Genomic DNA, 17927 nt, shown 5'->3' with positions numbered 1-17927 from the left:
AAGATCGATGATGTCACTTTGTTTATATTTCCAAAAAGTAAGCTAAAATAATAATTAATATAATAATCGAAGGACTTATTTTTGTTTTTAATTATTGTTGGACTGAATTTGCATTTCCTGCTTCAAAAATGTACCATTAAAAGATTTCTTGTTTTAATCTGTTCACTGTCATTTGTGTCCATGTTGTTTAATCACATTTAAAAAGGTTCAGATGTGAAAATAAACATATGAAGAACTTTTACACATTATTTTTTGTTGACTCAACATAAAAATTCTGCTTTTAATACATTTTGAGAGAATATATTAGAGGATTGTGGCAAAAATGTCTAAGTGGTGTAACCATAAAAACTTTGTACCAAATAATTCAACTTGATTAAAAACACAACTAGTTTGGCATTATCTGACATTATAACCTTTTATTTTAGATAAAGCTAATGGAATACAATTGTTCTAAAAGGGGGCATTTAATTTAAGTCCACTTAAATACACTGTAGGTGGATAAAATATTTAATATTTATCACTTTTGTGGTTACACCATTTGACATTTTCAGCAGCATTCAGTCTTACTTTTGGTAAAAAATGGTCCAAACGTCATTTGGAATAACATAAAAATCAACAAAAATACAAACTATATATTTTAACAAACCTTATTTGTCACTGAACCATTCATGTTGCAAATTTAGGAACAAACGTGACTTTTGAACAGAAAGCAGAGCTCATTTCAGTTTTCTATAAGTTTTTATTTTACATATACTACAGTTTTTTTGATAAAGACCACTTTTATTGACATTTATAGTGAAAAGAAAAAAAAAGATGTACAGGGTTTTTGGCTTTTTTTAAAAACATTTTTTCACTGATGTTTATTAAAAAAAGAAATTTGAACACAAAAAAATGACAGAACTGAACGAGTGGATCTTTGTTTTTAGTTTCATCCACAAACTTAGAAGATAGAACTGTTTTAAAATGCAAAAGTTGATTCACTCTCGTCACCGTTTCAAGCTTGTTTCTGTTTGCATGCAGTGTTTAATAGTCTGAATAGTAACATCTTAACAACTCAATACAAAAAAAAGAGAAAAAAAAGCTACTTTCAGTCACACTAATTGCACCTTTTTTCTTTTTTTTGGGAGATTTAGGACATATTGCACACGTCTGATCATTAGAATAATGCCAAAAAACAATAAAAGTAACAGAAAGAGTCAGAAAAATAAATCCTCATATGTCTCCTCTTCATTACGCTAATTTATAAAAACAGAGTCGAGCAGCAGCGGTGGCTGATGAACGTCACACAGTGATTGATCACAGTAATTAACCCATAATTGATGACCTTTGACCTTTTATTAAAAATAAAAATAAACCAGCTTCACTAACATTATTCTGCTACAGAAGCTCCTAAAGTATTTCAAACTGTAACAAATGAAAAGAGAACAGCTACAAGGTCGAATTATTGGTGTGATTGTCGGTCTTGGATGGAGATTCTCACGTGTGATGACGAGATTTTTTAATACTTCAAATTAAAATAAAAAATAAAAACCCCTCTCTACTTCTCGTTTAGCCCCTTCTGGTTTTATATTAGCATGATTAAAGATGGAGAAATATATTTCACTTACTGTACAGAGCATTTTTTGACACGACAGGATGTTTTTTTGTTGGTTTTTTTAAAGTTTTTTTGGTGATTAGTCTAGTCAGGTCCGATTATATATAAAGAAAAACAAAAAACAGGTTTTTGCAGATTTGAAACAGAAACAGGAGGAATACATTCTTATATTTATTCCCAGGTCCATGTCGCTGACGGAGAGTCCAGCCCAGCCCAGCACAGTCCACATCAGATCAGATAACTGCAGCTAGACCTCCGACAGCTCCATCATGTCCGTACACACGCTTTTAAAAACAGGTTGAGGCCTCAGAAGATTCAACGATGATCTACAGGGTTCCTACGCAGGTCTGCACACATGTGAAAAGTCTGGATTTATCAGGTTCAGGGGGGGGAAGAGGAGGATGAGAAACAGCAGAAAATGTGAGATGAAATACATTCAGCTTCAGGTCGATCACTTTCTGCAGGAACCCCGGATCTTTACGAACACTGAACGTTTATTTTTACGTCTTCAGGACACAAAACAAACGACAGTCGCTCGCTGTCACTCTCCTGTAAATGGCTTAGAATCCAGTGCACTGCTTCTGCATTTAATACAGTTCTTATATATTTATAATATATATATATTTACTATATATATATGTATGTATATATATATATTTATAATTTCTTTACATCTTCAGTTATTTTCTTTGTATGATTTTAAAAAGACACCAAAATAGTGATTTTTGTTGATTTTTTCCAACCACTGCCGGACGAACACGAGCTGATGATGCTGAAGACGAAGAAGAAGAAGTTGTTGATTGGTGGAGATTTAAAAACACGGTGTTTCTTCTTGTTTTTGCTTCTTTTTCAGCTTTTATGTACAGATTGTTTGAGTTTATCAATAAAGCATTGGAACCTTTTTTATTATTTTAAACCAGTTTGTTGACTTCAGAGTAGTCAGTAACACTGTCTGTAACTGTGTGTGAAGGTCGGTGGAGGCTACAGACGCAGGTTATAATGGAGGAGAAGAAGAAGTTCTGTCTATAAAAATATGTACAAGAAGTCAACGCATCTGTCCGTGAAGTAAAGCATCTGGTGAGTGATGATGAGTAAAGCTTAAAGAGGTGAAGCCGAGATGTTTGTTTCTTTATTATTATTTTTTATCCTTTCCTTCATGAATCGTTGCTGCAGGCACTGAGAAAAAAAAAAGAAAAAAAAGAGAGAGAGAGAAAAGTCACCACACAGAGGCACCTTCCAACTCATCTGATGATTTTTTTTTTTTAAGCATCAGAGGAAACGTCTTCTTCTTCAGCAGCGGTGGAGACGACTCTTCCTCGAAGGTCAAAGAGCATCCGTGCTACACCGAGGCCTCCGCAGAGCTCAGTTCAGTTGCTTCAGGACGTCCGGCTGCCACGGTGACGCCGGAGAGACGGGTGATGACGAGGCTGAGGAGCTACATGACGACACGCTGCAGGTCCGAGGGTCCGTCACAGTACCCACCCGCCTCTCTGAAGTCTGAAACATTGATTTCTAAACTGTTTCCACAATTCACCACGATCGACACGGTTGTCACGGTTTCAAGAAATTATTATTCAAGACTTTTTAACACTTTTTTTAGGTTTTTTTTCAGCTTTTTAAACACTTTTCTATCAGCTGATTTTAGGACTGACAATAATTAACAGTTGTAGTTGGATTCTGCCTCAACGAGATTATTATTAGTCGTGCAAACTCGACAATAACTTCCACATAAATGTATCACTTAATATGAGATCTATAGAATAAGATCACACGCTATCAGACATATTATGAACATTAAATATATAGTTGCATTCATTTTGAGAAGTGTGTTCCTTCTGATGATTGATTGAGAGAGAAAAAAAGTCAAATTCTCTGATTTCAGCTTCAGAAAATAAATCTTTTCGTTTTCAATGACAGACTAAATATCTTTATATCATTTTCTGACATTTTATAGACTGAACCGACAGAAGTTTTAGTTGTAGCTCTGATTATATTTGTTCAAAAGTCAGAAATGACTGAAAAACTAATTCTGTGGTCTTTCTGTGCAGCAGACCTACATGAACTCCATTTAATGATTTTATTAAAATCGTATTTCTCCTCTGAGCTCTTAAATGTGTTTTTGTCATCTGATTGTAACACTGAGCGGCTGATCCTCATTATTCTTTAATCGGATCTACTTCACATGACGTCCTCGTTAACTAACTCATCAGATCATCAGATAAACCGTCACTCGAGGAGGCACTTTGACTTCCAGCGAACACCGCCGCCGCCGCCGTGGGTGCTGTGACGGGACCCGCTGTGACCTCCGGTGTTCGTTTCCTGCTCGGAGCACCTGACGGGGGTGAGGCTGCTACTCAGGACGTGTGACGGACGATCCCGCTCGGCGCCTCGTCGGGAGGGAGGAGGGTGGCGCCAGGCGGCCTCTGGAGAGCAGAGCACACGGTCGTCGGTGGTGGTTTTTGGATGCATAGGCTGACTTGAGGAATGCTACCCCGCCTGGCACGGCACAGTTTTTCGGGCTCTTTTTGAAGTGCAAACGGTTTTGAACGGGAGATGACGGAGGACCAGGCTGGAGGACGATGATGTCGGAAGGTAAAAAAAGGATGTTTTTGGAGGTGACGCTCCTGGTGGGTGAGGAGGAGGAAGAGGAGGATCCTAGGAAATGATCTCCAGGATGTAGAAAACCAGCTCCATGACAACCGGGCCTTCGCTCAGCTGACACGCCCCTCCGTGGATGACGGGGATCAGAGCGCTGTCCAGGTCGCTCAGGTACTGAGGCAGCAGAGGCTGGCCGTTACTTCCTGCCAGGTAGCCCACCTGAAACCATCGAGACCACCGTTAGACTGGATCCTCGTTACTGTTAGCGTACAAAACTACTTAGATCCATCACTTTAATCTGTGCAATAACATCATCATCATCTCTGGTTTATTATAAATGTAAATATTCTAAATAATGGCACAATTATTTTATTATGTATCTTTCACTGCTATTGTTCTTATTGTTTTCGTATTTATTATTTATTGTTCTTTTTCTAATTGCTGCTCTTATATTTTACTGTCCACTTGCTGCTGTAATGTAAATTTCCCCATTGTGGGACTAATAAAGGAACTTATCTTATCTCATCTCACATTCTGGGTCTATTAAATCCTGCTTCTAAATATTATTATTTAATGATTTTATTATAGTTTATTTATAAAATGTCCAAAAGCTGCAAAACCCAAGAAATTTGGTTTTAACTGAACAACAAACTCCATCCGTCCCTCGTTACATCTCTACTCCGTTCCTTCCCCACCTCTTCCTCCCTTTTACTGCCTCCTTTGTGTTTTTCTCTTCACTGTCGACCTCTGTCTTTTCCTTTTGCTACCTCCTTTTCTTGATCCTTGCTTTTTTCATTCCTACAGCTCCAATTTCCTCCCTGCTTCTTCTTCCCTCCTCCTTTTCTTTCCTTTCCAGCTTCTCCCTTTCCTTTCATGGCTATTCTTCCCTTTCTTTGTCCTTTCCCTCCCTGCCGCCACCTTTCCTTGACTACATCCTTCTTTCTTTTCCTGCTCTCACATTGTTTATCACCACCTTCTCCTTTACTTCACTGGCTATCTCCCTCCACTTTAAGGTTCTTCTTTCTCCCATCTATTTCCTCTTTCCTTTCTTTTCTGTCTTTCTTTTCTCCATACCGTCATCTTTCCGTCACTAATGCATCCTTTCCTTTCCTAACATTTCGCTTTCTCCTTCGTCCCACCTGGTCAGAGTCCAGTGTGACCCGCAGCCCTAGTTTGGCCATCCCGTCCTCCTTCAGCAGTTTGAGGTGCGGGCAGAGCGCCATGCAGAACGCTCGCGCCACGTTCTCCGTCAGCCGGCTGTGGTCGGCCGGGTCGCTCAGACCGTTGGGTTGATCTTCGCTCTGGAGGAAAAACACCTGAAAGAATCACAGAAACGATCCTTTAATTAACATCTCTGCTGATTTAATCTTGTGATAGAGAAAACGTACAGAAGAGAAACAAGTCAAGAAATGTATTTATTCCAAGTTTTAGCTGCTTCATCGAACATGTTTTAACATAAATCAGGTGAAAATGATCAGTAAAGAACTCTTGACCTACTTTCTTAATTTCATTCAGCCTTGTTTAAACTCGCAGCCACACAAAGTGAATTAAATGAATAAAGTCAGTTGTACTGCACCTCTGTCCAGCGGATGACCTTTCCGTTGGCTTTGAACTCGGAGCCGTGAAAGATCTTGACGCTGGTGATGGACTCCATAGACTTCCCGTCGATCGGACTGATGACTCTGAATCACCAAAAACACACAAAACAAGAGTGTTGAATTAAACCAAATCTCTACATACAGTAAACAAGTGAACTGTTCAGATTCAAACTACAGACGAGTATTAACAATAACTGACGATTACTCCTTGAGGTTTAAGTCGTCATATGAAGAAAATCTGATTCTCAAATGTGAATATTTTCTGGTTTCTTTTGTCTCCTGTGATAAAAACCTTAATATTTTTGGCTTGTGAACTTTTGGTCGGGGAAAAAAGACTTCTGAAGTTGCATCTTCTGCTTTGAGAAACAGTGATCAACATTTCTCAAAGGACTAATCGAGTAATCAATAAAATAATCCACAGATGATGAAATTACACACTGATTAGCCAATTAAGTGACTAGTCAATGAGAGAGACAATAAATCACTAAACTACTTCATCTCCAAACTAAGTTCATCGCTTTAAGTCGTCACATGAAGACAATATTTTCTGGTTTTCTTTTGTCTCCTGTGATAAAAAACTACATATTTTTGGCTAGTAGACTTTTTGTCAGGATAAAAGACATTTGGAGATGAATAAATTGATGAAAATAATCATTACTTGCAGCCCTTGATGAGCCCATGATGATCTCCTGACCTTTCTGCAAGTCCCTTTTTTTATTTTAATCTCTCCTAAACTTCAGTTTCTGACCAAATATCTGATGAACTAACTCCATCACCATCAGCTGTGCTTTATGTTCAATGCTAATTGGCTGCTAATATGAACATGCCAACAAGCTAAACTAACACGCTAAACATTCCCAGACTGTGAGCCAGTCGTCATGCTCATGTCAGCGTTTAACTCATGAAACATAATCACGCTGATGGAAGCACGACGGCAGACTGTTAACTGATCTGGTTAAATAAGGGTTAAACCAGTGACTGTGCAGATACGCAGCGCTGCTAATGAAGTGATATTGTATCTGATGAAAGGCCTCAATTATATCTAATAGTGCAAAGTCACATTTAAATTTGCAGATTTTATCAGACTGCTGTAAAATTGATTGCGTTGGTCTGTATCTCACAGCCGCGTCAAACCACATCACTGCAGCCCGCTCTGAGTTTCCTCCAGAGGGTTCCTCCGAGCATGCATAATGAGTTTTTATAGCAAAGTAGTAAATGCAGTGGTTGGAAAGCTATCAGTTCAATTGTCCGTGACATATCTACATCTCTTCCAGCTCCCTCTCCTCCTCTCTTCATTCCTCTCTTCCTTCTCCTCTCACCCCTTGTTGAAGTTGTGGTCGTCCTCCGTCCACTGGATGTGGACCAGCTCCTGGTTCTCCTCCTGGTCAGCTTTGCCGCACGTGATGGTGAAGTCCTTCATGTCCCTCAGAGCTTGCCGTAGAGAGTCCATGGTCTCCGCTGTGATCTGGATCATCACACCGTCTAAAGAGGAGGGAAACATACAGAGGATTAATGAGAACTAATTGTTGTGAAACAGACCAAATTAAGTGTTTCTGTTTGCCTAATCTCTTTTCAATCTCTTTTCTCTCCTTTTCAAGCTTTCAAACATTTGAGGCTGATTTGTGATTTGGGTGAATAACTCGGAGCAAGATCGTGACTGAACCAACACTTAATGTGATTTAACTTTGAGAAGACGATTTCTCTGCAAACGAGAGGTGAAGAATTGGAGAACAATGAGACCACAAGTCGATTTGGCAGCTTTATTCATGTGTGACGGACAAAACACTGACGAGATTTTCAGGATTTCACGGCCTTATATAGCACTGAGTGTGTACATAATGTGTCTTTATGTGTGACTCAATGTAAACATAAAGTGACATGTTTGACTCTAACCAGATGTGAGGATCCTCCTAAGATAACAGTCACATGACCTTTGACCTCAACCTACATGCTAGTGACCCTCACAATAATATCTAGGTGTGGATAGATGTGCTTCTTGCAAATATACCACTGAAAATAAAGATAGTGAACAGCAGGAAACATTTAATACTGAAGTTTTTAATGCCTGATGCTCTTTTTTTTTAAACTTCAACAATTAAAAGAAAACAATCAAGCATATGTTCATATTGAAATACATCTTTAGTTGCAGCTGTTGAAATGATTTTAGTTTTAGCACAAATAACAGATAAACTCAACAGTTATTGTTTTTTTTACAGCCATCGTGTAGTTTGTTGTCACAGTTCTCACCTTCAACAATGCTGGTTTTGGCCAAGAAGCCCGACGAGGCTTTCAAAGCACCGCTGAACACAAAGAAACAGGCTCCAGTAACTGAAACAGAGGAAGGAAGCACATATTAACTTCACGATTCAACAACCGACTGAGTTAACGTTATTTTTCAGGCAAACAGACGAGAGAAATAAAAACAAACAGAGAGACAGGAAGGAGGATTTTTTAAAGCAAACGCAGCCCTGCAGACAAACTGAGAAAACACACAGAACAAGAAATCTGTGTTTCTGCGTCTGCTACCTTTGCGCGGCTGGTGATGGATGCTGATGGCCTGCGTCTGGTAGTTCCCGTCGTCGTTCTGAACGCACACCAGGTGGGAGTCGGCCCTGTCGTTGAAACACGCCCCCATGGCCAGCACGTGTTCGTTGGACTTGTTCATGGCCTTCATCAGCTGCAAGGACACATAACATCCTTGTCTAATTAAGCTGCCCGTCGGGTGTTTGCAGAGAAAGAGGGGGCTTAAGAGAGGCGGCCTGGTTAAGCCTAATTGCAGTGGGCTTGTGAGTAAAGTCCCACAGTTAAAGGGGACGGTGCCGAGATGACAGATTGCAGAGGGAGACATTAACATGGGTGGATATCAATAGTTGAAAGACCCCACATATTAATTCCGCCGAATCCCCTGCCTCTGCGCCTCTTTGAAGCCGTCCTTTGCAAATCAGAAATAAAACTGAAAATCTGGAGGGTTTTAACCACTTGCTGCGCTAAAGGCTCGCCTGCAAGCTGTTGTGCAACGGTCCCCACTTCACATTACTGGGTTCCCATCTGTTACTGCATCAGCAGCCAAACTACAACCTGCAACACTCCCTCTCTCCCTCTCTCTCTCTTTCTACACCACGGCTCGCTCTTTAAGCCAAATGGTGCTTCGTGTTTGTGTGTTTGTGTGTGTGTGTGTGTGTGTGTGTGTGTGTGTGTGTGTGTGTGTATCACTTCTTCTGGTTGGACATTCATTCACACCCCGAGGCAGCAGCGTTTTAACAAGTTGGCAGCCCACGCCTCATGTTGTGCAGCAGGGACCCAGGAGAGTTTATCACATATCACCTACACAGACTGAACATGTGTGTGTGTGTGTGTGTGTGTGTGTGTGTGTGCCTCCTCCACTGATGTTGTTGTGCTGGTGGAGAGTTTTTTGGGGTTCTGGCTTTTTTTTTTTTTTTTTGTTATTGCCATTTAAACTGATCCGTGATCCTGGAGAGAAAAAGCTTCAACTTGGTATGTGAGACACAGCTGGAATCTGTTTTTATGTTTAAACGTGTGAGCTGGAAGGTTTTTATAGTTTTAATTTGCTTTGACACCTAACAAATAAATTCTGGAGCAGAATAAACAACCAGACTGAGAACACGTGAGCAAGAGAGTCTACTTCAAATATGACTTGTGAGGTTTGTAGAAAGATAATGGGGAGTTTATCATTTTAAATATGCGATTTCAGCATCAATTCTATGACTCTTTTGGACTGCAGGTGTTTAGAAATACTAACCAGACTGCGGGATGCTCACCTCATTGTAGCGATTACTGGGGATCTTGATGCTTGTCTTCCTCACCTCCATGTCCACGACCAGACCTTTCACCACCGGCAGCGTGTACTGGTAGTTACGGAAGTCCTACGACACGGACGGAAAGACAGACGAAGAAGAAGTGAGGAGACAAGGATATTTTAGACACTCGGTTAAAATACGTGACATCCATGATGGAAACTGTATTTCAGGTATTAAAAATATATTACAGTAGAGAGCTGGAGGAGAAAAACAAAGATCTTACTGCGAGCAGGTTCATGATAGTGTGACCGGTCTCTCCGAAGAGCGGCTTTCTGAAGCGAACGCTGAACAACGGGCACGGATAAACTGCAAAACACAATACTTAGTTAGTGAGAAACGCACAACAGAAATGTTTTGACACCAACACGGATTATATTTTTTACTTCAAAGAAACAAATTATTCTTTCACCGTCTTATTAAGCAGTCGTGGAAATGTATTAAGCAGATTAATGTCAGCTTGGAGACTATTTTTAACATTTTTAACATTTTGAACATGAAAAGTGACACGTGTGCTCACGGAAAAGGTTATTTTGATTCATTTCTCTTAATTTCTTTAAACCAGAGTTGTATAAATTGATGCAGTGGTCTGTTGGTTTCCAGTTTTTTCATCTTAACTACTCAACTCGTGTTTTTCCCACTTCATTTATAGATGCAAATGAACTCAACACGAGACCCCACACTGACATCAAATACAGCAGTTAGGGAAAAAATAAGGCTGTTTTTTTTTTTCTCCTCCAGAAAAACCAAAAGCTTCTTAGATGACTATTTTTAGCCTTATCTCAACAAACAGCTGGAAATAAAATCTCGCCGCAAACTCTCATTAGCAATAAAACCAATCTCGGCCTGAATCTGCAGCTCAACAGAGCGTCTTTAAGGCTGACGAGCGTCCCACCCTCGTGCCGGTCAGTCTTTAAATTAAGCGGTGAGAGTTGTAGGAACCTGCGCTGTTTGTGTGGTGGATTAATTTCACCGCTGTGCTAACATTTTGTGTTTAAGAGCTTCAAACTGTATGTGGCTTTGTTAATGTATTCTATCCGTGCTCGCTAGAAGCAGGCAAGAGGCTTAAACGGAGCCAGGCGGCGCTTTGTGCTGGCAGGTCTGGCTGTGAGAGGAGGAGGATTTGGTGGAGAGGAGCCCCTCTCCGATAAAAAAACACCCTCACAAGACTTCCTGGTTCATGTGGGAAGCTGTGAGAAATGTTTAAGATCAAGCTGGTGTGATGTCTGCAGACGTCTTCTGACAGCTGACATAATAAGCTCTCTGGATCAATCTGGATCTTCATATTTTACCGTAAGAATCAAACCAAATGAGGAAGAGAGAGAGAGAGAGAGAGACAGAGACAGAGAGAGAGAGAGAATAATTCACACGTTTTCTCTCTCATCACATAATGTAACTTTGTGAAATTCGGTTTCTCACGTCTGACTGAAACATGCAACTTTTCTTCATTTCAATACCAGAAAATTGCAGTAAATTGAACACAAATGTCCTAATCATGCTCTAATCTGAGGCACTCCCATTCACTTCAACTGGAAACCAGCAACTCAAGCTTGTATTTCCTGTTTTGGTTCAAGTTTGACTGTGGTGCGGTTGTGCTGGATCAGTAAGGAAACAGAGTGAAATGTGTTTAATACGACATTACACAATCTGCTGCGTCCACCCCACAGACGGCTTACAGTTTAAGACGCTCTGATCAACATTTATTCATTACCATCACATCCTGTTTTAGTCCTGCATGTGGGGATATCTTGTTGGATGTTATAAAAGGTAACCAGAAATAAGTAGCAGCTACTTTAACATGAACCTCATCACTTTCTTAGTACTGCCTGAAATCTGTCCTATTATGAGTATTGACAATTGACGACAATGGAAAGCAGATTTGTGATTTTTTCTGATCTACAATCATAATTTTGTCAATTTTAAACTGGGGGGACAGAGCCTTCTCAGTTGCGGCCCCCACTCTCTGTAACTCACTCCCCAAATCTCTCTGGGATTGTACTGACCGCATCAAATTCAAATCTCTTCTAAAGATGCACGTTTTTAAATCCACTATTAATGTTTGATTGTTTTGTCGTTTTCTTTTATTTGTTTTTCTATTTTTGTTTCTTCTTGCCTACATTACTTTTATAGATTGTGTTTTCATTTATTCTGTATGGTTTCAATGTTTTTAATTTGTCTTTGATTCTTTAAAGCACTGTAATACTGGCTAGATGAACTATATGCATTTAGATTTCTATAATGATTAAACTCCATATACTGATAAAGATCATGTGATGTAATTAAAAGCTCCAGGACAGCTCCCAAATTGTTCTTGGGGTGAGACAGTTTTGTCAGCTGCATTTCCAAGGTTAAGAATAAACTTTAAAACTACTTTTTTGTTTGTTTCATGTTGCGTTTTTGTGTGTTTTGCAGATGATAACATTGAAGTGACTTTGAACTGTATGTCAACACATTAAAAGACACTGAATTAACATCATCAAATCACCCTTATTCTTCTGTCACTATCACCACATAGTACGAAGCCCAGGACTCACATCTGTACTCTGCTCCTAGCCGCAGCATGAGGCGGATGGGGAACACTTTGGCCCAGGGCGTCTCCCACTTCTGTATCAGGATGCCGAAGAGGTAGGGCGGGTTGGGCAGCAGCAGGTCCTGCAGAGACTGGAAGGAGGGGCTGATGTAGAGGAAGCCACCGTGCTCCTTACTGCCCAGGAAGCTCTGCGTGAAGAACGAGTGACTCAGGTGGCTCAGCACGTTGCCTTCAGGAAGAAGAGGAAGAAGAAGGGGGAAGGAGGAGGGGGGAGAGAGAGGAGAGGGGAGGTTGGTGATATTGGAGATGTGAGGAGGAGGTGGTGAAACAGGAGATGGAAGTGAAGGCGAGGGAGTGGGAGAGAAAAGAAGAAGAAGAGTAATGTGATCGTGTTTAGAGGAGAAAACAGGAATACAGCGAAGGGAAAGAAACACAGACGGATATGAAAGATGCTCTTTACGTATTTGTGGGACTACTGTGTGCATAAGAACCTTAACTAAATTCAACAACAGTAAATAAAAACATCTTAATTTGGGCTTCTGACGTCTGTGCACGCTCGCTCTATAAGCTCATATTACCCGCAAAGAGTTCATGTTACTAATTTATCAATAGGAGGGACCGCTGGCTTTAGATGGCAAACACAATAACCCTAATGGCGAGATAAAACTCAGCGGCTGAGAGTTGCTAAAGCCAGCACTTCTTCCCGAGGGCTGACTGATGGCGACTTAATCAGGAACGACACGACGCGCGCAATATGGCTCCTCTCCTCCAGCCTGAAACTGCTCCGGCGTGACTATGAAAAAGGAAACAGCCCGAGGGAAGCGAGCCGTCAAAGTCACCAGATATTAGCCGTTTTGCTCTGCAGCATATGGAGTTAAAAATGCAAGACAAGCGGTGGTGAGGTGTCACGCCTGGAGGGAGGCAACCTGACAGCAGGACGCTAATGTTTGGACCAGTTTTCAGCGAGGAAGGCGAGACAGCGGTGGACACTAACCTGGTTTCCAAATAGAGGACGACTGGATGCGACTGTTGTCTCAACGGAGCAAAAAAGTAGAGCTGGAACATTTTCCTCTTTCATTACACTACATTACAGCAGGGTTAAGCTCATTTTTAACTGTGCAACATTGACGGACAGGTGAGCTAACCTGTGGACCTCCAGACAGAACTACTAATGAGCTGCTACCTCCCCTAAGAGGCGCCCACGGTGGAGGTGGACTAATTTCTCACCGAGCCTCACGACGGAGCTGCGAGTTGTGTTCTTACCACTGAGGGCCTCCTGGTAGAGCTGCACGAAGTGGGTGAAGATGTCTTTCGGGATGGTCTTCTCGTCAGGAAGACACTGGAGCAGGATGACCACCTCCGCCTGGCCGACAGCATGCATGCCCTTAGTCGTCACATACCAACACTTCCTGTTTACATCTGTGAGTCAGGAGACATTAGACGTAGGAGAGAGTTACGTCAGAGTCATAAACATTTAATTTTAGCCCTTTTCAGATATGCAACTCTTTACATGATGGCACAGCTGCAGGTCTCATGTCTGAAAAAGCTAACAAGTCACTTTTATGTTGAAATCATGACTGCAATCTTAAGATCTTAGTTCTATAAAACTTTCAACACTGATAGTTGGAGGAGCACAATGTTACATACACACAGAGAGAGATTAAATATGTCTTGTTTTTCCTCATTAAGAGCACTCTATAAATGTATTACATACATATCTTCTTTGTTCAAAGAGCATAAAATTACTTTCATAAATCACAAAACACTGAACTCGCCAATTTCCAAATTGAGTCAATTCATGTCAGATCAGTCTTTTTTCCCCCACTTACGGTGCTGAAACCTTTATTAAATATATTTGACAGTGAAATTAATCTTAAACTCTATCAATGATGCAGGACGGGGAGAGAACAATAAATGACCTTCATATCGCTGTACAATTCAGCTCACCGCTGCTCTCAGCAGTGACACCGCTCCTTCTCGAGCCTCAGGTGCCAAATGCTGAGCTAGCATTAAAGCTCTGCCTGTAACGGTCCTGTTGTGTCTAAATAAAGTCTCATATGTCTCAAAAAGCTTTAACAGATGGGTGAAGGTTATGTTTAAAAAAGGGCTGTAAGGCATGACATCATAAAAAAAAGGGGGGGGGGGGGGGACAAATATTGCTGAATTGTGGTTATGGTATGGTTTGGTAATGGCTACTCAGTAATTCACAAGAAAAAAAAAGCTAAATCAGGCATGATTAAAAATGCAGTGCAAATAAGGATTTTATGTATTCCCTTAGATCATCTTAAAATCTATAATTTAAAAGTAGGTCCAAGTGCTAATTTCTGCTCCTCCGAACGTCAATTATATAAACACTGTTTTGACCTGAATTTCTTTAACTGCCGTGTCATTAAAGCCCCCCCAAAAAATCTGTACTTTAAAGAGCAGACAATAACTGACTGAGTGACTCACAATTAACTAGTTTGACCATCGCGAGCAGGTTAGCATTGAGAACGAAGACCAGGGGGTCTGGGCCTCCCTCCTCCAGCTGCTGCATGAGGACGATCTCCGACGGCCTCTCCTCCACTGCATAGTCTGCAGGTGAGTTGGGGGAGAGTAAAAGAAGAAGAAGAGGAGGTGGGTGGAAGAAGGAGTTAAGGTAAAGTTAGATAAACAGGAAGAGCGAAGGAGAGAGAGAGGGTGAAGATGTCAGAGTGAGAATCAGGAGGAAGGAGTCACGCATGAGGTAAGAAAAGGAAAATGATGATCAGACCAAGTTAGCAGCTAAATCCTTTAAAACATCATCACAGCATCCCCGTATATAAATACATAAATACATATATATAAATCCCCTTCTCTACCTCTTTGGCAATGAGTGGTCGAAACATGAGCCATGAACTAAAAAGCACGTGAAAAAAACCCAGACTGAACGAGCACAAACACAGCAGCTGACAGAGCGATGAGGAGGCAGCAGAATGGTGAGGATGAGGGCAAGCACCTGTGATGTGGCCTCCCGTACCTCCTTTGACGCCGGTGGAGATGAGGATGGGAGGGAGCCCGTCCTCCGGGATCAGACTGAGGGAGCTGCCCACGGGGCTGCCCACAGGGGCAACAGGAGTATGGGCTGCCTGAGGGCGGAGAGGAAGGGAAGAGGAGGGGTGAGTTATTAGACGTGGGTTATAAACATAAAGTACCAGTCAAAAGTTTGGACACACTTTCTCATTCACATCAATGAGACAGTGTGTCCAAACTTTTGACTGGCACTGTAGATGTAATAATAGAGCGTAGCATCCCAGAGGAAGTCTGTGGCTGAGATCAGGTGTGACTGGTATAATACCAGTAAGTATATGACATTGTTTATAATCACAGACAAATGTCCACTTTGGGGTGCTACAGCTCATGTATGTAGTTTTTTGGGGGGGGTTTTTATTGTTTGATGTGTTAATTCTATATTTGTTTCATCTATCTATGGTTTTTAATTATGTTTTTTTATTTATTTATTTATTTTAAATGCTGCAATTGAACTGCTCAAATCAAGTTTCACTGTATACTTGCAATGACAATAAAGATCATAAGTCAATTTGGGTTTTCTGCCTCTCCCTCCACTGTATATTAACTATCATTATCTATCATTTTTTGTGTACATTTTAACTCAAAATAAGTAAGTAATAATAAACTAAACTTTTTTCTTTTTTTTTGGAATAGGCAGCATTACACATCCACTGTTTGAACAGTTAATAATAAATATAGTAATGGATATAATATTTACAGTTCGGTTCAGGATTAATGACCGTTGAAAAACTTCTGCCAGCAAGGAAGAAAAGCATTTCTGAACTTAAAAAAAAAAAAATCTACCTGTTTGATAAATTATAGTAATAGGAAAAAAATATGTTATTCCTAGAACTGATGTACTTAAACGGATTAATTTCCAAAAAGGTCAAAATCGATAGTGCTGAGGTGGAGATATCTGTGATAAATGTTCACATTACTCAAACTGAGTTCAGCTTTGTGTTTATAAAGTATTATTCTCAAAGCTGAGATTAGTCTTGTAAGGTCACTCGATGACGCTCCTCCAGAGACAAAGACCACATCATTCAATCATGCAGCTGTTTTGCTGAGATGAGGACGTCTTTCCATGATTACTACATTTATTTTCACATGTAAAAATTGATTGAGTGTCCTTTCAATAACCCTATCTGCCTTCTCCAACCTAATTCACTTTTATTTGATACATTATAAGAAGCACAGAAGAGAGGAGTCCACTTTTCCGTCGTCTTCACTTGAGCAGAAACTTTGGCAGTAAATTCATGCATTACTGAGTTTGTGCCAGTGTGTCGAGTCACGGTGTCTTGTGTCATGTGAGAAGTCTGATTTTATACTCAGGTTGTGTTTGTGTCGCATCAGCAGACCTTCTGAGTCGAAGCCATTTAAAAAAGCTTCGACAATTACTCCGTTAAGCGGGCTGTGAATCATCCTGACAGTTGGCATTCGAGCCCAGCGAGTCGAGCAGCACGACAGAAAACTCAACCCGCTGTTCTCTTTATTTGTTTTGAGGCAAACTTGACTCATTAGTCACTTATGTTAGCTTACCGTGCACCAAATACAGTACATTCCAGCTTTAAGCACTTCAGTCTACTGGGGAAGCTAATTCTGACTAAGCCTTTGAACTTTTGTTTACTGCTTGTTTACTGCAGTTCATGACCCAGCTGGTAAACCACCAACAATCCCACAGAAGGAGCTCTTTATCTCTCCTCAGCTAACTATGGAGAAGCTAATATGACCATACAAGCAGTCGTAATAGCATTATATGTGGCTGAATGCTTCTCGTGCCAAGCCTACCTCCGAGGACTCTGAACTGGAGGTTTTGTTCGAATATGTGGAGATGGCCAGTGACTGCGAGGGGGCGGGGCTGGACGTCAGAGGTTTGGGGGACTCTGCTGTGTCTCCATTCGGTAGGACGCCATCAGCAAACCAGACTCTCCTCTGCTCCCGTGTGAGGGACCCTAAAAGGTGACAAACACACAATATTTTTATCTCTGTGTCACACTTAATGTGATGGGAACACAATGTAAAACTGTATTTTTATTCCCCATAAAGGTCGTACCCTCGTTGCCAGGCTGTTTCAGGACTCCCACGGGCACCATGACAGTGGGAGGGGGAGAGCTGAGCACCCCAGAGGCCTGAGCCTGCTGCAGAGGGGGGATGGTGGAGCAGTACTCTGCTGGGTTGTTGGGGTTTGGACTCTGGTTGCTTCCAGTTACCTGTGACTCCCATGATTGAGCTGACAGAGATAAAAATAAAAGATTAAAGTGTGTATATGTAAGTCTGAGTGCTTTGTGCTTGATTGTTAAACATTGGCAAAAATGCTTAAGAATACTTTTGTTTATACTCAGTAAACAGTAAATTAACAAGTTATTTAAATACACATATTGCTCCCTCACGTGATCGGATCGGTGAACGATTTGTTTAAACTCACTAATCGGTGATCGGCCTCAAAAAGCCTAGTGTGTGATATCTAAAGATACTCCATACAGATCAGAGAGTTCTTCCCCTGACGTCAAGATCATGTGTTCAATCTTTACACACAGCTGATGAGCATCTATCAGCAAACATCTGTTAGCTTTAACTGTTGTGCAGCACATTAAACAAGTAAAGTAATGTTAATGTTGAAGATGAGTTACAAAAATGCCCAATATCTGCAATAAAATGATTCAATAGACCAAAACAAATAAGGGTCATTTTCACAGGTCTATTACTGTTTTAAGGCTGATACTGTACAATACTACTACTACTACTAATAATAATAATAATAA

The 17927-nt window shown here is 40.8% G+C and overlaps 1 protein-coding gene across 1 annotated transcript in view; it reads right to left on the bottom strand.

The window, feature by feature from the left end:
- Positions 1-3525: 3525 nt before the first annotated feature.
- Positions 3526-17927, bottom strand: part of zfyve9a (zinc finger, FYVE domain containing 9a) — a 33265-nt gene continuing 18863 nt past the window's right edge. The window contains exons 6-19 of the mRNA XM_053330172.1: positions 17219-17395; positions 16954-17117; positions 15113-15242; positions 14587-14709; positions 13399-13554; positions 12140-12364; positions 9832-9914; positions 9570-9674; positions 8317-8467; positions 8038-8118; positions 7110-7272; positions 5769-5874; positions 5332-5508; positions 3526-4411 (exon numbers count right to left, since the gene is read on the bottom strand). Of these exons, the coding sequence (XP_053186147.1) occupies positions 4250-4411; positions 5332-5508; positions 5769-5874; positions 7110-7272; positions 8038-8118; positions 8317-8467; positions 9570-9674; positions 9832-9914; positions 12140-12364; positions 13399-13554; positions 14587-14709; positions 15113-15242; positions 16954-17117; positions 17219-17395 (2003 nt within the window). The 3' untranslated portion in view covers positions 3526-4249. The remainder of the gene's footprint in view (positions 4412-5331; positions 5509-5768; positions 5875-7109; positions 7273-8037; positions 8119-8316; positions 8468-9569; positions 9675-9831; positions 9915-12139; positions 12365-13398; positions 13555-14586; positions 14710-15112; positions 15243-16953; positions 17118-17218; positions 17396-17927) is intronic.

The sequence above is a fragment of the Scomber japonicus genome, chromosome 12 (assembly GCF_027409825.1).
Source record: "Scomber japonicus isolate fScoJap1 chromosome 12, fScoJap1.pri, whole genome shotgun sequence".
Taxonomy (NCBI): Eukaryota; Metazoa; Chordata; class Actinopteri; order Scombriformes; family Scombridae; genus Scomber; species Scomber japonicus.
The sequence above is the reverse complement of the archived record's forward strand: the minus strand, read 5'-3'. Positions and strand labels throughout refer to the sequence as shown.